The 25452-nt window shown below is 41.7% G+C and overlaps 1 protein-coding gene across 8 annotated transcripts in view; it reads left to right on the forward strand.

Annotated features, from left to right (window-relative positions):
- RBFOX2 (RNA binding fox-1 homolog 2) overlaps positions 1-25452 on the forward strand; it is a 179393-nt gene that overhangs the window by 37273 nt on the left and 116668 nt on the right. For 7 of the 8 annotated variants that reach the window (XM_068943354.1, XM_068943417.1, XM_068943331.1 and 4 more), the window contains exon 2: positions 1776-1826. In XM_068943354.1, coding sequence (XP_068799455.1) covers positions 1776-1826 — 51 coding nt within the window. Of the gene's footprint in view, positions 1-1775; positions 1827-24799; positions 25116-25452 lie in introns of those variants that run through there. The other variant, XM_009684342.2, reaches the window with a different exon arrangement.

Below are 25452 nucleotides of genomic sequence, written 5' to 3' on the forward strand. Positions count from 1 at the left end.
ACAGTTAAGACCTAAAAACTAGCTTGGACTATAGTACTGTAGATCTCAGTCCTCACTTGCTTCTTGCAGCTTCTATGTGTTTTCGTTTGTGTCTGTGTTATTTGTGGAGTTCCATGCCTTACCTGCTTGCTTTTTATTACAGTATTTGAGAAGAAAGTAGTCACAGGGTGCTCTATATAACTAATTACTCTTAATCCCCAAAACCGGCCGCCAGAAGTTTTGTTGTCCTTGAAGCTTGTGTAGTGTGCCTCTTGCTCCAGCTTTGGCGTGAAAGCCTGACGAGAGAGGCGTGAGGTTTCCTGGCAAGTTGCTGCAAAGCATCCCCTGGGCAGGTTTGGGGTGAAGAGGAAGAGAGGGAGGACAAATACGAACTTAAAATAGCATTTCTAGTCCCTGTGTTAAATTATTAGCGTCTTGCTTTTTGGCATAAGTTATATTAAAGCATTCTTGCATAAACTGTGAAATTATGTCAGTGGTCTCGTGCTGTGTAGGGCAGAAGGCTTCCCTCCTTTAGGAGCTGGTCAGTTTAAACCAAATATTCCAGCACCAATAACAACAAAAACCAAAACATCCGTACAGTCAGCTAAAGGTCTTATGAAGAGTTTCTGAATAGATGATTACTGTCAACCTTACGAAGCTGCAGCCCCAGGAAAACTTTGCTTTTGATAAAGGGATTGTTTGTCAGGGTCTCCTCCTTTCCCTTGGCTCCCTGCTCCACCATGAGTTGCTGGAAAAAGTGCAAGGCTGGCTTAGGAGTTCTTCCTCATAAGCCATAACAGCAGAGAGGAACAGGCTAAAAACGAGTTATGGAGGACTGCTGGCCTCGTTCCCCCTAGCATCCTGCATGGAAGAAGTGCTCGTGAATGAGCAGCAGTGTACCAGAATGAAACAGAAACAGGCATTACCCAGCTCAGTTTATCCTTCACCCAGGGAGAAAGTGTGTGTTCCTGGGACGTGTGTGTGGCTGTGCCCTCTCCCCATTTTGAATAGGACGTATTGGAGGCAGATTAACAGAAAATGAAGGAACATTTAGCAGTATTCTTAGGTGTATTAACTTAACCCGCCGCACTGCTGAAATAGAGAAAAGTTTGAGAATTTCATAGAGAAATTCCAGAAGTGTTGGACGTTCATATATTCCTGAAGAGCAGTATGGCAGAGTTGCCGATAGTACGAGAATTGTCGGTTGAGAGTCCCTTCTGGGGTGAAGGAAGAAAGTCTAGAGGATTGATTTCTTATTGGGAATATGTGAGATATTGTCCAGGCTTACCAGACTAATTTAAGTTACATTGACTGCTTTTTAAGTTCGTGTTAAACTACTAGAATAGCTTTGGAAATAGCCATTTTATGGCTAAGGTTTAGAGACGTATTTCTTCAATACTGAGTGAGGTGGGCAGCTGCTTCTGTAATTTTATGTTGTATTTTGTTCAGTTTTCGTGATGATAGATGAGGTTTGCCTACAAAAATTCTTTGGAGAATTACAGAAATTATACGCAAATGAAATTATAAGGGGGTAAGGTAGTATTAATTTATGCTTATTTGATGTCTGTGATTTTTTTTTTCCTGCGTAATTTGGCATATGGAGTTGAAAATGAATCTGTATTTAGGTGCATTGACTCACACAGAAAATAGGAAGTTAGCAGAATACTTTAATCCTTGCTCGTTCTTTCCCCGTTTCATGCAGGTTCTTGTTTTCAGCTGAGTTGAGACAGCTCTGTAATTCCTGTTTTCTATTCCTTGTAACCATTACATTCAGTTTTTCTGTTCTTGTCTTGCAGAACGAGCCTCTAACTTCAGGTTATCATGGATACCCAGCAAGAGACAATCAAGTAAGAGCCTGATTGCAGTAAATGTGTGTCTGTGTGCCTGTACGCGTATGGATGTTTTGTTCAACAGCTTCCTGATCCCCTTGTTTGTTATGGAATGGAAATTGTTTTGTTCTGTTGTGGAATGCTTGCGGAGATGTATGGTAAATTGAATGCTTTTTAAGGCCTCCAACAGTATGCGGCAACATGCCTGGTAAGGGGTTAAATGTGATCCATGTTACCAAGGGCTCAGGAAATTCTTTATTCTTAAAAATCTTGTAACTTGAAATCTCTATCCTAAGCTGCCAGTCTGTCTCCTCAGCCTTAATGAGTGTAGATGTTCAGTGCCAATGCACTCCTGGCCCTGTTTTATTGTTACTGCTGTAATTCTAGCATATGGGGAGCAAAACAACACTGAGTTTTTGTGAGAGTCTGCTTTGCTTACTTTTGCTGGTGGAGTAGGGAATAACCTGTCCCATTGGGTTGTTTCTAGTATTTATGAACTTGTCTTGTCTGTCTTTCACGTCCTTCAGGGTCCCTGCCCTTTGCTCTAATTCAAGATGTTCTAATTATAAAGCAGTCAAAATCATACTGTTCAGTGCATTGTCTCTCTAAGTATCCACTTGCCTCTTAGCAGAAGACAGAGAAATCCCAGTCAATGAATCTGCACGAAGGAAGGAAGAGATGCTTTGGAACAAATGAAATGTAATGGATTATAAGATACAGCTGTCACACATGAAAACTGCCTTCTTAGAAAGAAGTTATTTTTTCAGAATTCTGTATTGCTACTGCAAAGCAAAGTATGAACAAACATAACAGGAAATTAATATGCACAGAAAATCAATATCGCAGTGTGTTCCCATAAAGAACAAATAGCACAACCAAAATCAAGCTCTTTAGCCCTCTCAGGTACTGCTATATAGAGAGAGTGATTTTCATTGTATCTTGATGGGAACTGGGTATATGTAGCAACAGCTTAAAAGGAGATGTTATTACTGCCACAGTGCAGCATCAGCAACTGAAGAGCTCAAGTCTTTGTGCTTGTAATGCGTGTATGAATTTCCTTATAGGAGGAAATTATTTGGACTATCTGTTGAGATGTGCTGAACTGTTAACCAGTACAAAGATATATATTATGCATTAGCACAGAGTGGGAGTTGTGATCCTACTTTATCCAGGCTAAGTAAGGTATGCCAGGGGTTATTTGAGAGGCAAATCCAGTCACAGATCCTGCGGTTCTCTTAGGGGAGGTGCTGTGCCAATTCAGCGCACAGAGTTAACCCTCAGCCAAATGGTGAGTTTGGATTCACTGGACGTCAGCATTTACGCTGGGTCTGGCTCTGATGTAAAATGCCCAAGTGCATTGGTACTGCTAGCAGTCAAGCCCCTTTATGGCAGTTAACATTCCCTTTTTTAGTGTCGGACACTCTACCTTAAGCCTAATTACTAGCTAAGGTAAAAGTTTTAATATAGGCTGGGCCTGAAGTAGCATAATTTAATATTGAAATTGAAGAACCTTATTTCTTGAAGGTGCCCTCTTGGACATCTTTTTAAAAGGTACGCTACCTTTCTTACTGTTGCATTGCCTCCTTAGAGCAGTTCGTTTCTTGTAAGGTGACTCGCCTGTCTATTCTGGGGTATCCTCTGTTCTGTGAGCAGAGGTAAGTGTTTTGCACTTCCCTATACCCATGTAGGGGTGTTCTTGGATCTTCTTGGTAAATCATTTTGGTGACTAACAGTGTGTCCTTCTTCTCAGGTTTCCTCTTTCCCATCCCTTAATGATTCTTCTGATTTGAAAATCCAGAACCATTCTTGCTGGTGGGTCACCAGATCAACGAAGATGGGCATGGGAAGCTGTATGGTGGCCCGGGTGTGAAATGGGAATTTTCATTTCGTGGAGCTTTCTTAGGAGAGAAACAGCTTCAGTTTAACCCAGGTGTTTTCATTCTAGCAAATATTTGTTTTTAAAAAAAAGTTTCTATTTTGCTCTTGGTAACACCATGATCTGGAGTAAGGGCTTTTTCGTCTATCTTGCTTTTGGCTCTGAAGGAAAGATTAAGTTCAGGTCTGGTGTTCACTACTGAAGCCTCCAGGCTTTTAGCTAATCTAATTGGGAGTCTCTAACACGATAGCAGCAGAGAAATAAGTCCTCCGCAGCCAGATGGGGGCTGGTGTGGTAAAGACAGCAATGCTTGATCCATCGCCTGCTGCCCTGCATTGGGGAGGGAGTGAGGAAGTAGTGTGGGATCATGTGTAGCAGTCCTGGCCCTGTAACAAAGTAATTACGAGGTTTAGGAGCAATTGTATTAGATTTCTTCCTGTCTTCAGATTAGGAGCTTGCCTTGATCTGATGAGTTTAATTCTCCATGTTTTTCTCATTGCCATTGCAGTTACTTATTGTAAATACCCTTACTGGGGTGTGTGTGTGTGTGTGTGTGTGTTGCTGTTGTTGTGTTTTAAACGCCGCAGTGTTGCTTAGCAGAAGTAGCAATGCTGAGCTTTATTTTCAGGTTACCTCATTGTGTGACCACAGTAGTCTAGACAGAAATTCTCTGGATATAACTAGACATCTCTTTTCACCTCATGTAGCATCCTGCTCCTTCTCCTGTTTGTCTGTCTTTTTCACTCCTTTGAGCAGTAAGTGCCGTTAATTGGTGGCTATAAACCTTTCACTATGCTGTTGTTACACCCTCTAGTGGTTAAACCATAGCCAGATGTTCCACAGTATTGTAATTTTCCCTCCTTTCTGCCAGTAGAAATACGTGATTGGTTTGAGTCCTCGCTTTGGCCATCTGGGAGTGCTTTGGTCTATAGTACAAAGCTTATCTTGTATCCTCTTCCAAATACTTCACGGTTCTGTCAGTATCGTGCATGGGCAGCGCTGAGGCAAATGAAATGGGTTCACACAGAGGCCGTGTTTATCTTGATACTAGTGTTGCAGGATTGCTCTGTGGTAAACCAGAGCTTTGGGTTGTTGCATAAGCTCCTTGTTCCTCACCTGTCCTGCCAGTGTGTGTCTTGTTGCACTTTTTATGGTGATAGGGCTGGGGAGCATGTGTGGCCACATCGTTGTGGCAAATGTTTGCCTAAAAAGGTAAAGGTTTCTGTTGCTCCAAGTACGGCTTTGCTGGGGCTATGTTACAGCTGTGTAAGAAGCCGGATTGCTCTCTGAGACTATTCTCAAGAATTTAAGATTTGTTTTCTGGGTGTCTAATGCACATATAGGAATGGTAGGATGTCCTTCCCTTTCCCCTGTGCTAGACTGCTGGCGAAAATGAAGCCCAGCCTGTAAAGGGAGAATAGAGGAAACGTTAGTGTGATGATGTTAACCTAGAGGAGACCCAAGTCTCCTGGTGAACAGTGGTAATTTTATGAGGTCTCTGCTGTCCTTTGCTCCTCTGTTGGGCCTGCCAGCAAAACGATGTTGTTCTTTGCAACGTGAGTGCCTGCCCAAACTGCAGTGAACCAAGACCTCCTTGCTTCATTTCCCAAGCTGTGTGACAAACAGCTCTGAGAGGCTATGGCATAGTTTCAATATAGAAATTGACTGGTACCGCTATACTGAGATGACTTCTGCATGTAGACAAACTCATGAAGAATAACTACTCTGCTTCCATAAAGCTATTCCATTCTGACTATGCTAGTTGGTTTTATATATTGCCAAGGCCTATGTCGTATTGCTCTGGTACTTTTCATGTCAAAATGTGTTAGAAAGAGTATCTAAAACTTGCTTGAGTTGCTGCTGAATACTGGCACATCTGGGGCAGAACTTGGCAGCTGTGTAGAATACTTTTGTTCCCTAATTTGAAACAGAACAAGGAAGAATACCATGTTTAGCTCCCACTGAAGGGAAGAGAGAAGGAAAGTTTATGTAAGCAGGAGGTAATTGCACATACTAGAACTGGGTCAGGATGCTAGAGCTGTTACACCTCTTCTGTTACAGAAAGTGATCTCCAGCAATTGCAGCATGTTAGGCTATTGATTTGAAGCCTGTTTTTAAAAGACTGTGCTTCCACGAATACAGTTCTTAAATTAATCTAGGCTGTTGTCTTAGTACCGATGCGGTGGAGACAGCGTTATCAGTCACAAATGACTCTTCCTTCTGCAATTTAATTTCCGTGCCTGGCTTTCCATCTGAGCACTAACCAGGCCTGGCCTGTTGATCTTGTGCGTGTGGATGAGTCTGTAATCCAAGGTAGTAAGGGTGCCCATGGCAACTGCTAGTAACAGCTTTATCACTATCCTCCTGGTTTGGATCCTTTTCAACTGTCAGGCTGTCACCTTGGGTAGTTATTTGCTTGCTGTTTTGGAACATCTGGTGGGGCATTATAGAAAATATGGGCTGCATATACTCCCTTCCCCATGGTTTTGAGCTCTTCTGGGTGAACCGCTTGGCAGAGACTGTGAAAACAGGAAGCTTCCTGTGTTGCTTGATCTCTTCTGGCAATTGTTTGGGACATTCACAGATCTTTGCTTGATTCTTATAGATCTTGTATCACCCCTTTTTTGTTTTTTGTTTTGTTTTATTGTTGTTTTTGTGTGTTTTTTTTTCTTTTTTTTTTCCCCCTTTTTTTCTTTTTCCTCTTCGGTCTCTCTTGATGTGGGCAGTTCAGCAAGGAAGCCCTTCATCTCGAGATGTGAAGGGTGTGTGTGAGCTCTTGGTGGGGAGGCAGGATAGCAGTGTCACTGGACTTCCTGGTGGAGCTGTCTTCCCAGCTGTGCTGCTGCTCCTGTTGGTAGTCTCTCTGTGGGGAACGGCAGGGTTTTTAGCAAAGAGTTCAGAGGGGAAACCTCTGTCCTCTTGTCTGTGTGGTCTGAGTCCTACTTTTACTGATGTTCCTGTTCTTCCTCATTTGGATGAATTGAGAATTTGGGGATATCTCCACAACTTGTTTAACAATTTATTGTTTCAATATGAATTAAGAAATCCACAAAAAAACCCCTCTTGGTTTAATACGAGTATCTCAATCTGTAAATACTGTATCTTTAAATAAAAAGTGACCATATGGAGGAAAACAGTTTGGCCGCTTTATTTTTTTTTATTTGTACCATGATAGCACCGGCCACAGTCTCCAGTGCCCTACTTTGTCAGCCTCTGAGTTTCCCTGTCTCAAGAGTTTAAATATTTAAGTAGTGTTCCTGAAAAGCATTCTGGTTTTTAATTTGTCTTCCTGACCATGAAAAACACACCCTCAAGTGAGCAGGCTAACTGGCTTGGTAACTGGTAAGGCTGTGGCAGTGGACGTGTTAGGTCATCAAGGAGCTAGAAAGGAAGGTTGATGTTTGTTTGCTTTTTTTTTTTTTTTTTTTTTGCTTAACTTACGCTTTCAATGTGAATAAAGTATATTTAGTACAAATGCTTGAACAAGGGGATGGAGGGATGGAGGGAAGAAGGCCTTAAATAAAAGCTCCTTCAGTTAAGGGCCAGGACAAAGATCAGGAAGTATCTGAGGTCCTCTATATAAAATAGAGATGAGGAGGCTTGGTGTTCCTGGTGCTGCTGAGGTGCATGTCTTTGCTTGAAAGCAAAAACGAAATTTGGGATGGAACCAAGCTAATGAGGTGAAACTGTTCTAAACATCTTCCTTATGTTTAAGATTAGGTGAATTAGGGCTAAGACTGCCAAATCCTCTACTTCCTCTTCCCTCTTTCTGCAGCCTCTCTTCAGGCAAATAGTGAAATATTTCCACTCTTTATTCAACAGGACTGATGAGATATTCTGCTTCTGACCTAGCTGCAACTTCCCATAGAAAATAACAAGCTTCATTTTGGATAATCCAGCCTGGGCAAAAATGTCTAAACATATTCAAGTGATGGGAATAATCTGTGAACTAGTACAGAGAGGGGTTCAAGGGTGTTTAGTGGGATGATTTCTGGTAGGTTGTTATGTAGCAGCTGAGCAGTAAACAATGAGGAATAGTTTAAGATGCGTTACTGAAAGGCATTTAACATTGCAGGAGGGGAAGAGTTCTTGAGACATCCTTCACAGAAGTGCATCCCACTCAGTGTTTTTAACTCTCGGTGTTCGTGAAGCAAAACAGTGTTGACGGTGGAAAGAGTTAAGAGGAAAAGTGATACAAATCATGATATCTGGGAAGGGAAGAAGAGTGTGAAGTGTTTGGTTAAAAATTGTATGAGGAGTTGGTCACAGATTGAAGTTCAAGCAGGTCCAAACACAGATGAAATGGAAGAGGAAAGATAGATTCACCAAGGCTCCGTTAGTAAGTCCCCTGGATCCAGAGCTGTCTTGGGGAGACACTCTGATCACCTGAGGCGGTCAGAAGTGGTTGCTTATTTTTTCAAGCTCCAACTTCAGCTTTAAGAAACTGCAGGAAAGATCCAGGAACTGGAATTAGAAGAAATTCTGAAATGTATACTACTAAATATTGAGCTTATTAAAACCTGCTTTCTGAAATTTCACTCCAGACATAGTCACTGTGCTTATGCATTCCCTCAAACCTCTCCCTCCCTTCCTGTTTAGGTAATCTCCTACTATCAAAACCCATCCTAAGGTCAAAGCAAGCTGTCTTGCCGTTGACGCAAGTCCTGCAAACTGATCACTCTTGACTATATGTTTTATTCTCCTCTTCCTTCAAGTCCATTGCCTTGTGGCCTCTTTGAATATGAGACAGGGAATCTTTTCCTTATGGAGTGTTATACCTTTTGTAAACACCCTTGGCAAGCTCCCTATCAATGTTTACCTGACTGCATTCAGTAACAAGACAGGAAAAAATAATTTCCACGTGGAGAAAAGTTGTATGAAAAGAAGAAATTAAGGAAAAGCGCATCTAATTCAAATGCTTGGGAAGATATCCTGACAATAGACTCTTTTAATCCTATAAGCAGTTTCACAAAGGAAGTAATGATTACCTTGCTGATGAATAGTCCGGCCAAAACACAGAATTGTAAGGCGTTGGCAGGAAATGGGCTGGATGATGTAATATAAATTCCTTTCATGTTTGAGTTTTGTGATTCAAGCAATTCCTCATCTCTACTTAGGGTTAAAGAGAAAAGATATGAGTCATTCTTCTTGGGAGAGGACCAGGAGACCACTACTTTTTTTTTTTTTGTTGTTGTTCTGTGAAGTACTTTTTGACCGTTGGAATTGTTTCCCAATGTCTGCAAGAGTCTTGGAGACTCCGAATCCCGCTAGTTTTTCTGGCACCAGGGATAGTGTTTTGTTTAAATTTCCCCTTCTAAATGATGATAGAAGTGCTGTAGAATGTGGCACATGTGTTAGAAATAGGCTGTAAGACGATCAGTTGGAGGCTTGCAGGGTAGAACCAAAAATGTACAGACAAAACAGCTTGTTGATGTAGATTTTATCGTACTGAAGGACATAAAAGTGGCTGTTCTGGGTCAGACAGAAGGTCTCTGCATTCTAGTGTTCTGTCTCTGACCGTGTCTAACAGCAAGTACTTAAAGCATAGGGAGCAGGGCCAAGATTCGGCGATACTTCCTCTGGTATACTCTTTAAGCAATCCAGTGGCTTTGGTATTTCCTGGGCCATAGCTCATATAGTTGTTTTTTTAAATCACCTATGACAGTTTTCTTTATTAAATTCGTCTAAATGGCTTTTGAGCCTCTCTAAATCTTTGGCATCCACAACATCCTGTGGCAAAGAGTGCCCCAGTATAGGTAAGTCTTTATGAGGGGGGAAAAAAAAGTTGTTCTTAGATGTACAGCTAATTTAAGACAAAATCATTTTGGAAGCTATCAGATGAAGGGTGTGGAACTCCCTCAGGGTTCAGGATCCTCAGTCTCCTGAATGTATCCACAGCTGCATTATCACTGTGTAGATTAGGATTTTCCTCATAACTGGAAACAAACAAACAACCGCCCCTTACCCCCCCCCAACCCCAAACCAGAGAACAGATGAAAACCTATGCCAGCAGCTTGCATCTATTGAGTATCTTTTTTTCTTTGTGAAGGTTCATAACACCTTTACAAATGTTATTTCTAGATAGCCCTAAAAGTATGTACACAGTGCTAGCCAACATGCCACGTTTCTAAAATATCCTGTTGCAATGTGACACAACGTTTAGCTATTAATTTTTGGCCTTCGCATCTTTATTCTGTTGCAGCCGAGAGAGCGCAAAGAGGAGGAGGGAAGGGGGGAGGAGGCTTGCTTGGAAGCTGGATCGATCTTGTCAACTAACTAGGGAAAACTAGGATGGCACCAACCCAGCGAGGGGGCCTGTTGGGTGCCCCTTGAAGTGTGTGGGGGGGGGGGGCGGGGGAAGGCTGGTTTTGTGGCTCTGGCTGTGCTTTGCCAGAAGAGGGCACCCAGTGCATAGCAAGTGCTTGCCATCGACAGGACCAAGCCAGGCCCAAGACTCCAGCTCTGCCTCTACAGAATGGGTGCACACAAAGATCCAGGGGTAGGTGCAGAGACTTCTCTTTCCTCTTCCAAGAGCTATTTCCATTTTCCAAAGCACGTCTTTTAGATTATCCCTTGGCACAAGTTTCTGACCGTTGCCTTAAAGCAGGAATGCCAAAAGCTTTAGGGAGACGCAGTTCAGTGTCTTGTGTCTAGCAAACATTTGGTTTTGACTTCTAATGGGTTTTTGAGAAGGCCGTCCTTGACAAGAAAAGTTTTTTGAGGGCTAGGAAGAAACTTTGTCACTGCCTGAACAGGGTGCAATCCAGAGAGCATCCACAAAGATCTGTGTGTCTGCATGGTGATGGCTGAGATGGGGCCTGCTGTCCCTCCATGATGCCTGCTTAGAAATGTGATTTTTCTGAGGGGCTCTGATCCTCTTTTGATGAGGCACAGAGGAAGAGCTTTTCATAAGGCAGCGGTCTTTATTCAGTTACAGAAAACCTCTGTACCTCAGGACGGGTAGGCAAAGGGGGAAACGAAGGAGGGATCTCTGAGGAGGAATGCTGGTAATAGAGTTGCCTTTTGGATGGGAGTCTGAGTAACCAGCCACGAGTGCTTTCCTGCCTTTAGCAGCCTGTTGGTTTGAGCTTGTTTCATCTAAAGGCAAGCGTGCTGCAAAGCATTACTTCTGCTTAGAGTTGGAGGTACACTTACCATTAGGGTTTGGGTATGTCCTCCTGCAGGCCCATAGGGGCTGTTCTTCAGCGATCAGTCATCTTCTCCAATATATATTTTTCATATCATGAAATCTTACAGCTTTAAAGTGAATGAAGGTTGGGTGGGTGGGTGGGTGTGCCTGCGCATGTAACTTCTCCAGCCTTTTTTTTTTTTTTTTTTTTTAAGGGAACCAGAAAACCTAAGAAATATAACTCGGCATAGTTACGGAACCTGGAAATATGTTGAAAAAGATCAGATGTTTACAGTCAGATGCTTTAATAAAGGAAATGAAGGCAATGACAAACATATTGGGAACTTTTAAGGACCAATCATGTCGGGTCAATTTAATTTTCTCCTTTAACATGGCAGCAGGCCTGGTGGATGGAGAGTGCTACGCACTCTGGACCTAGTCTCCCATGACCTTTACGTAAACTAGGAAAATGAGGTCAAGGTGAAGTTATGAGAGGACTGAGCACCTGATTGGAAAGCCATAATTGGAGTAGTTGTTTTGCTTTTCTGAGTGTGTGTTATCTGGAATCTTAACATAATCTGCCCTGACTGCTCTTCTGTGTTTTTCACCAATGATTAGGATAATGGAATAACGACTACATATATATTTGTGCGTGGCGCCTTATGGAGGGGCTTGCAGCCTTTGGAATATAGGATTAGGTGTCAAAAGGATCTTGGTAAATTGAAGAAATAGTCTGAAGTCCAGCAATGTAAAATTCAACAAAAACAAGCTATATTAACAAAAGGACCTGAAAACACAATGTAAAATGGGGAGTAGCAGGCTAACCAGTAATATTGAAGGAAGGATCTGGGGTAATAGAAGACAACAAACTGAATTTGAGTGCTTTTAAAAACCTGGGAGGTTTTACCGGGTGAGTCATGTAACCACAGCAGGTATATTATTCTTCAGAATTCAGCACTAGTGAGTGGAGCACTGTACCTAGTTTTAGGCACTTCACGAAAGATAGAGACAGAATTTGGAAAAAGTCCAGAGAAGATCATGAAAAGGAGGCTTTGCCTGGTGAGAGGAGAAAAAAATAATAAGAGGGAAGAGAGGTATGGACAAGGATGGGTGTAAGAGCAATCTTAAAATAGAAGATTGTTATAAAGAGAATAGCAATTGATAATGTTCTATGTCCATCAAAGACAGCTTAATTTGTATCACGGAGGGCTTAAATTGGATATAATGGGGTGAAACATTTTCTAATTTAATGCAGTAAAGCACTGGAATAGGCTAATTTTGGAGACTCAAGTTCCTGTTTCTAGGAGTCTGTAAAAACAAGTTAGGCAATTCCTGATGGATGTTTGTCTAAACATGCACAGTGCTGCCTCTGAGCACAGTGTTGGATAAGAGGACCTCTTGTTTCTCCTGCCCTGTAGTTGTATTATTCAATCATAAAATCAGGTTTTCTCTTCTATATAACTCCACAACTATATGATGGTTATTGTATTCGGACTTTTCTTTGTTGCCTAAATTATAAGATAGGAGGCTTCTCTGGCTGACGTGTGATCTTACAAATGCCAGACAGTTGTAGCTAGGTCCTTTTTTTTGTGACAGCTGTCCCATAGTTTGTTTCTTCCTTAGCTTGCTTATTACTCAAAGGATGAGGGATGGTCTGCATCTCTAAGTCAGTTCTTTCCTCTGCTTCACAGTAATAACATATATCATATATGAACCTTAGAGCTGTTTGATATCTCAGTTTCTCTTTAAGTTCTTTGGCCACATCTCCATCTCCCGCATGCTTAGCGGAGATATTTGTTTGCTTTGCAATAAATAGATCCTTGCTACTGTACTTACAATTGCTATTGCATGACAAAAAAGACTGAGACACTTCAGCAGGGGTACTTCCTCAGTTTAGGGTGGTCTGCTTCTACCAGCCTGCTGTTGGGAACTGCTGAGGGAGGGCAGTGTGTTTCTCTGAATACGTTGGCTGCTTCACTGCCCTGCTTGTGCTGGCCACTTCAGCAGGACCCTGAACAAATGGATGGGATCCGTTTCTGTTCTGCGGACTTCTCCTGCATGGTGAGTGAGCAGCTCTGCGCTTGCTGCTGAAGGATGCTGCATGCAAGCAGATTACCTCGATGAGCTCAGCAGATGCTCTCGAGAATAGCTGGTAGATAGAAGATGGTTTCACTCTTTTCAGTATTAAGGGAGAGGTATTTTCTGCAGTAGCATAACGTTGCTTGGAGCAGGCATTTGCCAGATGGTTTCAGCTCCCCTGAGGCTTTGGGATGTGAGAGAGAAAGGGCCAGGAACACACTTTTGATTCATTCCATTAGTAGATTAATCGGCACTGTCCTGGCTTAATAAGTCTCCTAGATTTCCCAATGGAAATGGCACATGTAATTCTGCCCAGGTCACGCTCTGCACACCTGTGTTGAAGCTTTCACAGCAAGAAGCTATGCTGCTGCAGGCGACATCTGCAAAACAATACTTTAGGGGGACGGCAGGTTTTGTGGGGGGGGGGGAAGGGAAGGTAAGAGAGAATGTTTTTAGTGAGTACTGTTAAATAATGCTAGTGGGAGTGAGATGGCTTGTGAAAACATGCTTGAATTCTTCTGCCACTTTGGTGGGGATGTATTTAAAAATCTTGCAGTGCTAATTTCATATTATGAAACTTTTTTCTTTTATTTTGTATTAATTGCTGGCTAGATTGTGTTTTCCTGGAAGTCTGTGATTAGAGGACAAGGTTTTTTTTTTCCCTAAGAAAGGTCAGAGGCTGCTGTCTCTAGAGGTTGGTGGTGAAATGAAGAGAACAGTCTAACAGATTTTAGCTGAAAACCTGAGCAGATGCTGTGCTGTTATTTACTTGGGGGTGGTAGTGGTGGTGGTAAGGGAGGTCCCCCATGACCTCTCTCTTCCCCGCCTCTCTTTCCCCAGGCCAGCCAATTGCTGGGGAGTGGATTTGGTTGCCGCTGCCGCCCACACAGGAGAAGGTTTGTAGCTCTTGGCAGTTTTATCAGGAATCTGCGTTTTTAACTCTCTGGTGCCCGTGGATCATGATGAGCTGCTCTGATGTCACAGCAGCACTGAGCCGTGCTTGCTCTGATGCCTAGTAAAGATTTACCGGTGGGATTGTTTCTGATGAGATCTATTGAAAAATCCTTCGTGGCTGAACTGAACAATGAAAGACTTCAGTTACTGCCAGGAAACACATCCTAACCTTTTCCGGTCCATCATTTCTCAGATATACCTTTCTTACAGGTCAACGAAACAGCAGTGGCTAATGTTTACAACAGTTTGATCATCATCTCTGTTTCTGAGGCACCTGTCACCCTGGCTTCTAGCCACTGTTTCCCCAAGCTAAAACAGTGCTCCTCAGTTTCAAGTGCTTGGAGAACATGTTGTTTTCCATCCATTTATGGCAGCTAGCTCCAATCCTGTGCAGGGTCTGGAGAAAGACTGACAGGGGCCAAAGGAGTAAATGTCATGAGACTCCAGAGCTTTCTGCTGAAAGCTGAGATAGAGATATTTTACATCCCATAGTATATATAGCCAGATTTGGGCTCTTTGGTATTTCCAGCAGAATGGCATTTCAGATCTGGGAGTTGAACTCTGACAGCAGTGTTGTCCCCAGTTGCTGCCAACTTTACCCCAGACAGAGAACTGCTGTATTTTTTGAGCAGTTGTTGCTGTGGAGCAGCGTATAGGAAGCACGCTATCTGAAATATCTCTGAAATATTTTGAAATATACTGGCACAATAGACAGATAAAGCCAGCCCTCTGAGTTTCACTCAAGAATTAATCTAATCACTGTGTAATATGTTCTTACTGGTCTATCCTACCTAAAGGGCAAACCTAACTACATTAGGCACAATTTGGAGCATTTGATTTCCTTCAGACTTAGAATTAGGATACAGCTGACTATCCATGTACATATTTCGAGGTTTCTGGGCATCTCTAATCCAGTTTGTAGTGACATTAGCATTAGATAACCATAGCAAGGCCTTTATCTGAAAGGAAGCATGCATTCTTCTGGTCACACAAGGATATGAAAAAAAGATAGTTCTGGTCACTGTTGCTCTCTGGGATTTTGGGAGCGGGAGAAATCTCCTATTTTGTTGTTGCTGGCTGCTTTGATAACAAAGTGAATAGCTTCTGTTGAGGGTACGGTGGTTGTCAGAGGGTTTGTTTACATTTCAAAGCTTAAATTTGGATTAAGATGAGATGAAAATGTACTACATAGGGGCTATGGCAGAATAATGCCACATGTTGATTGGCCATACTTGCTTCCTCGTAGCATTCATCTCATTTGAACTGTGTGTAAGGGAGCTGTTACTCATTTCCTTTTTCTGCCTTACAAAGGAACAGGACAAGCCAGGAAATTGTAAATAATCTCTAATGGAAGAGTCTGATTTTGCCAGTTGATCAGAAAAGGCAGCAGAATGGACTTCACAGTACTGTAGAATTTTTGTCCTGTCGGGGAGTGAGGGGAAGAAGGGAAAGTGGAAAAACCTTATTAGTATGAGCTCAACTGAAGGTGTTTGAGTCACAGTATGTTTATACCCTGCAAACTGCAGTCATGCTGAGGATCAGACCTATAGCTAGTCTGCTTATACGAGAGCCAAGAGCCTGCTCATATTAGTACATTAGTTGATGTGAGCGCCAGGAAAGATATCCAAGTGTGCTGGAACATCAGTATCACAAATTCTTGTTTTTTCCAGTACTCAGCACATATGAGCAATCTGCAGAATGGCAAAATGTCCTAGTAAAAGAGATAGGTAGGTATCTCCCCAAATGCCTTCTTGTAAGTCTTATATCAAATATATACACTTTCTCTCTCACTCGCTTACACTCACTCTAAATCTTTCTCGGCTCATAATACGTTGAGGAACCAGTCAGATGGAGGGAGTTGTTTGTAGCAGCTTTTGGAGTAATCTAGCTAGATGGTTGTGGTACAGGTACCCTTAAGGAGTGTTTTGCTCCTCCTTTGCTGAGAAGGAGATCAGGAGCAGAAGTGCTTTTCAGATAACTGACCTTTGCTGCTGACTGTGAATTGACGTTTGGGATGTTGTATTCTATAACTAAATTTTTCCAATAGCATTTCTGTCCTCTAGAAATCTTCCTCTATTTCTTGTATCTGTTTATGCCTCTTGTCTTATGCTTTATTAATGCTTTTTACATTTGAACAGTCTACTGTTCCCTTATGTGGTTTAACAACTGCCAATACCTATTGAAATATTTTGCTTTTAGTTCTATTGATGGCGATTTCGCCTGGATTTTCTTATTACCCTTATGTAATGGAAGTATCCGCAGTCCCCTGACACATATGTTTGGTCTCATTACGCCCACTCTTATCTTGCTGATGCTATGTTCCACCAAAGACTTTTAGCAATCATTTTAGTTTTGTTGTTTCCCAGGAGTTGTCTTTCAGTATTACCTCTTCATTAGCTGGAGTCATTCTTCTCTTCTTTGCTGATTATATTCTTGTGCCATTTCTCATATTGAAGCCATGTTACAGGCATTCCACTAACAAAAAACATCACACGCTGAAGATATTTTGTCTTCATCAGGTACATAAGGTTTCTGTGTAATCTCATGGATTGTTTTTCTTTTCAGAAGTTCAAATGAAAGAATGTTATTTGAATGCAAGAAAAAATAGAGCAGCTGTGACAATAGGACGTAAACAGATGCAGAAAATCATTGCACAATGTAGTATTTGTTAAAACTGATTTCGTCACTCATAGGTATATTGCAGTCGTCTGGTGAGGTTTATCAATTTTTTAATCTTTCTGGATTGGAGAGAATGCATTTCATACTGATTTAAAAAAAAAAAAAAAAAAAAAAAGCTGTTAAACCTGTCAGCAAACCAAGTGATACAGGTTAGAATTTCATTCTTGTCTCTAGCAACTTTACTATCCCAGGATTTGTAAACTACTTCCTAAAACATGATAAACTAGATCCTAGCAGTACAGGGTCTATGTAGATAAATATAGTAGCCATTATACCTCGATATAGTTGTATTGCCTAGGAAATTACTACTGTTATTGAAAAGGAATTTGCTCAGGGCAAGAGGGTATCCATTACTTCCTGAATAACACACTAACCTTGTTAACCTTCCTTTGCACAAACAAGCCAAAAGGAGTTCCTTTCTAGAGGATGATATTGTTCTCAATTTGTATTCTCCATTATCAGCAGCAAACATAAGCCAAAGTTTCAGCATATTAATAAACTTCTGTGTGGTCCAGAGAAGAGAACCCTGCCGTATCCTCTCCTTTCCCTACTGTTGCAATACTCTCATCTTCACACTTTTTTTAATTTGCTGGGTTGCTGCAGTGCTGATGAATCCTAGTGCAGTAGAGCCACTTGACCCAGTAAGCGTGGAGGCAAAGATGGTGTAATAATGGCGTAGTTCCTTTGGTGAGATACTTGAAGCAATTTTTCTCTTGCCATCTGAAACCTCATACAGGATGGCACTTGGATGCATCAATTCATCCTTTGGTATGACTATCATTGTGGACTCTAAAGAGACCAGTTTGTTGTTGAGGAAGAAGCTGAGTTTCATTTTATAGGTCCAGTTATGGATTCCTCCTCAAAATCCACAGCCAAATAAATATTCTCCTTAATACTGACGCATAGGTCTAGGACAGAATCTTTCTGCCCATTATCAGTTCATTTGGATATCCTATTTCTGATTTGATATTATTAAAAAAAGAAAAAAAAAAGACTTTTGCCAGAATTCAGTGCTATTTAGTACTTTGTTACTTCATAGGGAGTGGAAAAATTGGAGAGCGATCAAACTCTGTTCTCTGGACGTTACTAGCAAAAGGGTTAAACGTTAGGATTAAGATTTAGTTGACTAAACTTTATTTTAAAAATAAAGATTTAAATAGCACTGTTGGAGCTTATTCTGATCCCCTCTTATGAGCATCTAAATATACTCACTGTGAGCCAGCTCAGTATGGACTTCGGACAGTATCCAGGAGTGGGAGAGCGGAGAAGATACAGCTTGAAAATAAAGCCTAGGGCAGCAGCAGAGCTAAGGAGATGCTGTTTCTTCTACAGACCTTAAACTTGTTAGTTCGTCCTCAGAAGGTGTTGGAGGATTGCAAACCTCGATCCTGTTCCTCTATAGTAAGACCGACTGCTTATGGAAATTCCTGATTGGCTGCCCAAGCTAATGTTTGCTGTATTCTGGGAGCAATTCCATCACAATTTTGTTTCTCTAGAGGGAATGTTCAAAACAGTATGCCACAGCCGTAAGGATTCCTTACATCTAAATGTTTGCATGCTCTGTAACGTTTAACTTTGAATTCTCTGGCTTATACTGTTCAGTTTTGTTAAACTTTTAAATTAAAACCAAGAATACCTACATTATTTTTGTCTGAGAACATATTTTCAGCAAAGCACTCTTTGTAGTTACTCAGTTCATTGAGGTTCTCCTGCAGTAATGACAGTGCCTTCCAAAATAGTGCTCTTGAGCACACTGGTGAGGAGAGAAAAAAAACAAAGAAAGTCTAAAAAGCTTTTCTTGGTACCTGGTTTCTCTTTCTTTGCTGCATACTGGAACGATAGGCCTGTGAATTGAGACCTTCTGAATTTTAAGGGCATAAATTTAATTACTGTTTGTGGCCAGTCCCTGAAAATTGTTGGCTTTTTTTGCACGTCAAGATGTTTTACTGTTTCGGATTTCCAGCTTTTTGTGGAAGATGAACTAGTCCTTGATAGTTTGCTTTTAAATGATTGATCTTCCTTTAGAAGCCTCTTTCTGCGTAGCCATACCATATCTACCAGAGGGAATAAGGAATCCATTTTTCCAGTAATGAAATGGGTTGCTCTGTAACAAAATGGGTTTTCTCTTGTAATATGCCAATGTTTGGCTTATTTGTTTGGCAAAACATCTAAAAGGGACTGTAGTATTTTTCTGGGTGATTTATTGTATGCGCTTTGTATTCTCCTTACTTCCTTTCACAGACAGGATAATGCACAAAAACTTCCTCGACTCCTTTTGGACTTTGAGTGGAAATCTACCTGGTGGCTTTGGAAAATTCTGATAATGGCGATAATGCCAGACTCCTGAGCAGAGGGAGTCTTAGCAAATGAGCAGTACTCTGTCACAAGGATAGTTTCCAGCAGCACCCAAAGGAGTAAACCAACCTCAAAGAGGATCCTCTTATCTCCATAGGAACTGCAAGTGTGCCCAGAGCTGCCTTCTGTGCGTCTCCCCAGATAGTTCTCAGCCCCATCTGTAATCTCCTCCTTAAAAAAGGAAGAAACAAAAACCCAGACAAATAAAAAGAACAAGACAGAAGGCATACCAAAACCCCACAAATAACGAGAGTCTGATTCTCATGCGCTCTTGCTGGGGTATTCTGTCGAAGTCAGATAAGCCGTGGAACACAGCCATTCAGGCGGAGAAATTTCCCTTTGACACTTGCAAAGCACGTCTCCCTTCCCATCTCCAGTCAGACCTTTGTAGATAGTCCTTGAAGTGTTTATCGTGGTGGGACAATGAACCAAGTCTTCATCCTCAATCAGAATCCAGCTTCTGCATAAAATGTGCAATGCTCAGCCTGGCTCTTGGCTGTGAGAGCAACTATTTTCCTTTGGTTTGAAATGAAATTTCCCTCTTCAACCTTCCTCAAATCTGGAACACATCTTCTCCCACTATTTAGCCAAGGAAAACTGCACAGTATAGAAGTACCCATACATTCTATAGTACTTATTAACGGGAAAAGAGCTTCATCTGGTTTTAGAGTTCAGATTATTTTTAAAAACTATTTTACAATTTTATTTTTTGGGGAGAGGTTGCCAGGAAGTGTTATTAACCATTGAAAGCAGATACTTTTATGGCCAGTATTTTTTTCATTCATGTATTTTATGGCTCTCCCAAATGTGTTCAGGTGCACAATTTAATTTGTGCTTCCCCTGCCTGAGGCCTTCTGTCTGCATCTTCATTCTGTAAATCTCCTGTTATTTGACCCCTTACTTTGCTCAGCATTGGAGTATTTATTATAGAGCTCATAAATAGAAGGCTTCCAAACTGGATCCTTTTAGGAAAATTCAGATTATGTGAAAATTGGTATTGGTGGCACTGCTTTTCTGATGTAGTGTTCTGGTGTTGACAGAGGTGTGATCTTTTTTGGCCAAGCTCAGATAACAGCAGCAGGGCTTTAATAATATGTGCTCCAAAAAATCTGCATTTATGGAAGCTGTTGCATCACGGCTGTACTTTTGACTTTACAGCAGGATTAATATTAGTACTATAGTTAGGATCTGTTAGTGCTGTAAACATTGATCATGTAATTACGTGCAGACGGTAGGCCTTTCATAGTGTGGACCAAGCTACGGCTTGGTTAAAACCCACTTGTTATCTGGTTACATCCCTTCTGTTTGTAAGCTTTAGCTAGATAAGGGGACAACAGTGCTGTTTGTTGGGTAGCTGCTGGAACATCTTCCCTAGTTGGAATGGAAAGCATTTTGTTATCACAGGACTGCAACAGCTGACTGTTCTCCAAATATAGAACAGAAATATGTATTGAACGCTTTGGTTCTTTCCTGATTATTGGTGACGGTTCTATCTTCTTCATGTTGTAGTGGGCCAACGTGATTGCTGGGGTTAATGTTCTTGAGAACTTTGGAAAAAAATCATTACTGTCCTTCAGCTCTGGCTGTGGATTTTTCCTGTTCTTAGGATTCCCTGGCCGCCGACGTTGTTGCCATTCCAAACTTCCTTTGTATTTTTTCTCTCAACTTCCCTTTTTTTTCACTTGTTAGAATATATAAAAGTGCTGAAGTGTGAGGATGTGACAGGGAAGCCCAACAGGCAATCTTGTTTGTCCAGGGAAATACATTAATGTACCCGGTCCCTCTCAAGTACTAAATATGTAAGGAGCTGTACTGGTTCGCTGTTTATTGTCTTTCCATGTATCAAAATGTCATTGTCACAATCACTTTTACCTAAGCTGCTGTTAATTTCTGTTTTTACGATTGGTTGCTCTTTTCTGTCAGGATGAAATCTAATAGAGAATTGCTCATGTTTTAAATGTAACACTTCTTGAACTAAGAAATTGTTTTCTGTAATTTAAAAATTTCAAGGGTGTTATTTGGCATTAGCACCATGACGCCTCCTGCATGTGTCATTGCATTTGAAATTCCTTGTGATCATATCGGGCTTTTCCTCCATTATGAAGAGGTGCTTAACTAGGCACTCATCCTACTTGCTATCTAATGTGATTTCAGTAGTGTGTAGCGGACACACTAGCTCATACCCTGTCTTGAGCTTTATCTGTTAGAATGTTAATCCATAAGCATTTGAAATCATGCCTCTGAGACACAATCAGCTAGAAACAGATAATGTCGCTTTGAAACTGTGCCATACCTACTCCTCATCTGCTCGCTCAGTTTCATCCTGAATAGGTTAGAACTTAAGATTTGACTTATGTGAAGCTTCTATACCAGCAATATCTTTTGGGTTGAATTTATGCGCATAACTGAGCAGCCAGAATTCTTCTTGTATACAATTCAGATTTTTCATAATGGTACAAAAGCAGGTGAGAAATTTCTTCTGTTAACTAGTGCCTCTTATTTTGTCAAATATCTCCATTTAATATTAAATGGTGGGTGGTTGCTTGCTCTCTCTTTTCTTTTTCCCCATTGTTAACTTGCTCATACCTTCTTTGCCTTTCTAGCAAGCACTAATACTTTTTAAGATTGCTTTTTTCCTGTCCACTTTAATGTTTAACACAGTAGCCTCCCATCAGAGAAGATGGACTGATAGGATGACGAGCCTAAAGTTCTCGAAACGTTTTTCTTACAGCTCAGTATATATTCACTCAAAAATATCTTTCTTTGTTTTTATTCCCTTTTGAGACAGGAAAGGTCCCTAGGAGATCATGTATATTTTCACGCACAGCAGTCTTCCAACTTTCTTGACATATACTCTGCAAGGAATTGCCATTAGGATTATTAGACAGCATTTGCAAAGGATCCTTGCTACCTGTTTCAGAAACCTGTCCAGTCTTAGTCATGTCATATGTTGTTTTTCTGGAATTAGACTCATTAACATCCTGTTGTTATCTTGCTATTTACATAATACTTTTTTGCCTCTTAGAATAAATTTTCCAGCGAAAACAGCATGTCTGCGATGGCTATCTTTTATAGATCAACTAATATAGTTGAAAATCTGTATAATCTGAAATAAAAGCTTAAAGAAAGCTGAAGAGCTAATCTGTTTGCCTTTTTTTTTTTTTTGCCTGACTATATCAGCCAAATAGAACTTTATTGTGCTTATAATATGAAGCTATTATGGTTTTACCACTGCCACCAGTACTACAACTGTCGATAGCCTTGCGGGTGCACTTCATGTTCTGATGTGTTGGATTGAACAGCCGGGCAGCTCTCTGCTGGGTTAGACGAGCATTGCCTGTAGAGGCATCTTGCTACATTATTTCCTGATAGGTAGGATAACTCTTCTCATTGCTTGAGAATATTGAGCATTGCAAAACCTGCTCTTGTAGTTCATCAGAGAGTGCTCCAGGTCTAGGGTATTTCATCACCAGAAGTCTGCTGCTGCTGTTAGTAATCTGCCAGTATACCTCCAATGGTGAGGTGGTAGCTGAGGTAGCAACAGCGGCAGATTAATTTCAAGCCAGCATTTAATAGTTTGAGGAGGGTTCATAGGACTCATTTTGCTTTGGAGGTTGGATACAGCCTGTCCAGCTGTGAAGCTGCTGAGATGATTTGTAAGAGTCCCTGAAGCTGAAATGAAGCTTTCAGAAGAAGGCTGTTCTCTTTTTCTTCTTCTTCCTTGGAAGAGTGGGTCAAAAGGATGAGAGTGCCTGTGGGAGAAGGGAAGGTCATGTCATTTTTTTTGCGTATTTTGTTGGCCGCTCTTCAGCTTAATTTTAGGCACTTACATTTCTCAGGTCTTTTACGGAAATGCACATGAAGTGGAATTTATTTGGATTTGCTAGCCTAGTCCCCTTGTCTTCTCACTTTCTTGTCTTTGCACACACTCTCAAATTCCCTTAAAACGATAGTAAGACCATAACCATTTTGGATCAGAGAAAATCTTGAAAATGTCATCAAGTATATTTGGTGCAGGAATGTCTGCTTGAGCGTACAGGTTGTCTGAACTAGAAGCTACCGCCAGTGTGAGCTTGCTGCTGAAATGTTACATGAAGTGTCTAATCGTGATGTAAATGTCAGCATTGCCACTGTTTCACTCCTTTCAGAGCATTTAAGACAAGACATATGGATCATCTGTTTGACTCTTTGAAGACTGTGCATAAGCTTTGGTGCAGTACGTGATTTTTAGGAACATTGCTTTTCACCTTTTCAGTCTGACCCGTTGCGTTGAAAGGTGAGAGCAGATGGAAGGCCCAAGAGATTATATAGTTTAACAATCCTGTGACATCTGAGCTTCCTGAATCAGTGCTTGTGCTCCTTCCTCTGAGCAGCAGGGCTTGTGTTTTTTCTGGCTGTAAAGCCAAGTGACTTCCTGCCTGTCTCTAATGATTGTGTCACTGTGACTATTATATCCTGGTAATGTTGATAAGCTTTTTCTCCAGGATTTTTGTGCTAGACTGCAGCTACAGTCATCTATTTTTCTGTGAACCTCAGTGTTGTGCAAGTTCGGGATAGAACCTGCAGTGCATGTATTTGTGCCTGTACCTTAGACAAGCCCAGCTCAGGGCTTTAAACCCTGCTGAAAAAAAGGTGAGCCTGGGGAGTTCAGAGCATGCTTTGATCCTCTGTGCACGCTGCCTTGGGAGGCATCTCAATTTGCTGCCCAATATAGGTAGAGCTTGGCTTGTGGGTGGAGCACAGCAGACGGCATTGCTGCTTTCTTTGCTCGGAGCCCACTTTATTACATTTAAGTCGTCTATAAGTAAAAGGAGTAGAGGTGATACGTGAAAGAGCACCATTTCTATATCTTTGGCCGAGATAAAAATATTTCTTCGAAACTCATTTCCAAGGAGACCAGTGCCTCAATGAAAACATGATTTTTTTTTTTTTTTCCATTTGAAGAGAGGCCAATTTTAACTTAGCATTTGGAACCTAGTGAGGAAAGTTGAATTTTCGTTTTGAGGTGGGGAAGGGAAGGGGCGATAAACCCGTTTTCCTAGTTTGGAAGTGCAGTTTAACCGATTAATGAGATGAGAGGTGACACTTGTCCTGTAGCATTGGGCATGGGGGATGGGATGAGGATTCATCTGCGTGGAGAAGGGCTTGTTGGATCTTGTCTCTGTAGACCTGCTCTGGGTAGCTCAGGAAAGGGTATCTTTTGCTGTGCGTCTCTTTGCTCTGGCTGCCTCCTGATTGGCAGAGGTTTGCAGAAACTGAAATTGGAGAATCGGACTGGAGTGCATTCAGTGAGAGGGTGCTTGCCTCAGTCAAACTTGGGGGGAACTTGCCTCCGGGCAGCTGGAACCTGATACACTCTGTGGAATTAGAGCCAGCTGCTTCTTTCCCTTTGGCAATATTTGAGTAAAATACTTGTATGCAGAGCCACCTGCAAAAGCAGATTAACCCCTTTATCTTTTGAGTTGCTTCTCTTCCTGATCTCACTCTGATGTTATTTGTTTTTCCTGTAATAGCTCCAGGGCGACTGGCACACTATATATTTTCTTCTTAGCTTCAGGATTCCCGTAGTTCTGTTCCTTGGTTCCTGTCAGTGGTTAATGATTAAATGCAGCTATTGAATTGTGACTGAATTTTGGGGGTTGACTAATCGTTGTCGGCGCGGACATTCAGAAACGGTATACAGCACTGCGCGTGGCTTCTGGATTCGTGGATGATTCCTGGAGAAGCAGTTAGTGGGGGCGGCGGGGGGGAAGTGGGTTCTCACCCTCTTTGACCTTGGAGGATAGCTTTCTGCCTCATTCATGTTTAAAGAACCCTTTTCTAAAGTAAGCACACTTCAGCATTAGGAGCTGGGCTGCATTTATTACTAACCCCACCCATCCCTGCCTCTTGCAAGAATCTTGTGAGGCCGAGATTGTGTTTTTAGAAGTAGAATGACAGAGAGAAATTCCCTGGAGGCAAATGCAGAGTGTGTGCTGTGCACGCCAGTACAGACACACGGGGCTGGGAACTCCCAGAGCGAGATTAAGTGCGAGAGAACAGCGCACCACAGCCAGAGCTGGAGGAGGGGGGAGGAGGAGACGAGACGCTTTCTAATCCTCAAACTGAGCCGTTTGGATTTTTTTTTTTTTTTTTTTAAATCTCGGTCTCTTCGTTTTACTGAAGTGTCTCTTGTGTTCCTGGATCATCTCACTGCTGGGTTTGCACGACCCAGGCTAACATGATGTACCTCTGGGTGAGTAGAGAACTGTGTGTGAGGGCTTACACACTTTGCACATATAAGGAATGGAAAGCTGAAGGACTCTGCACTAACATGAGCGGCCTTCTCTGCTGGGCTTAGCTCTCTGCGGCCTCTACACACAGTGGGCTTTAATTTCCCATTTAAAAAAAAAACAGCGTTTAGAGCGTGTGCTGTTGACTGAGAATCGAGCAGGCTTTTTCTGCAGTTAAAAGTTCCTTTGGATCGTACTTTTGGGCAGGTGCCTCGTAGACAAAATTCTCCGTGTAATTATGCTCGCTGTCTGCCATCTGTGGGACCTGTATATGTTTCTTTTCGTATGTGAGACTGCTCC

The sequence above is a fragment of the Struthio camelus genome, chromosome 1 (genome assembly GCF_040807025.1).
Source record: "Struthio camelus isolate bStrCam1 chromosome 1, bStrCam1.hap1, whole genome shotgun sequence".
In the NCBI taxonomy this organism is placed as follows: Eukaryota; Metazoa; Chordata; class Aves; order Struthioniformes; family Struthionidae; genus Struthio; species Struthio camelus.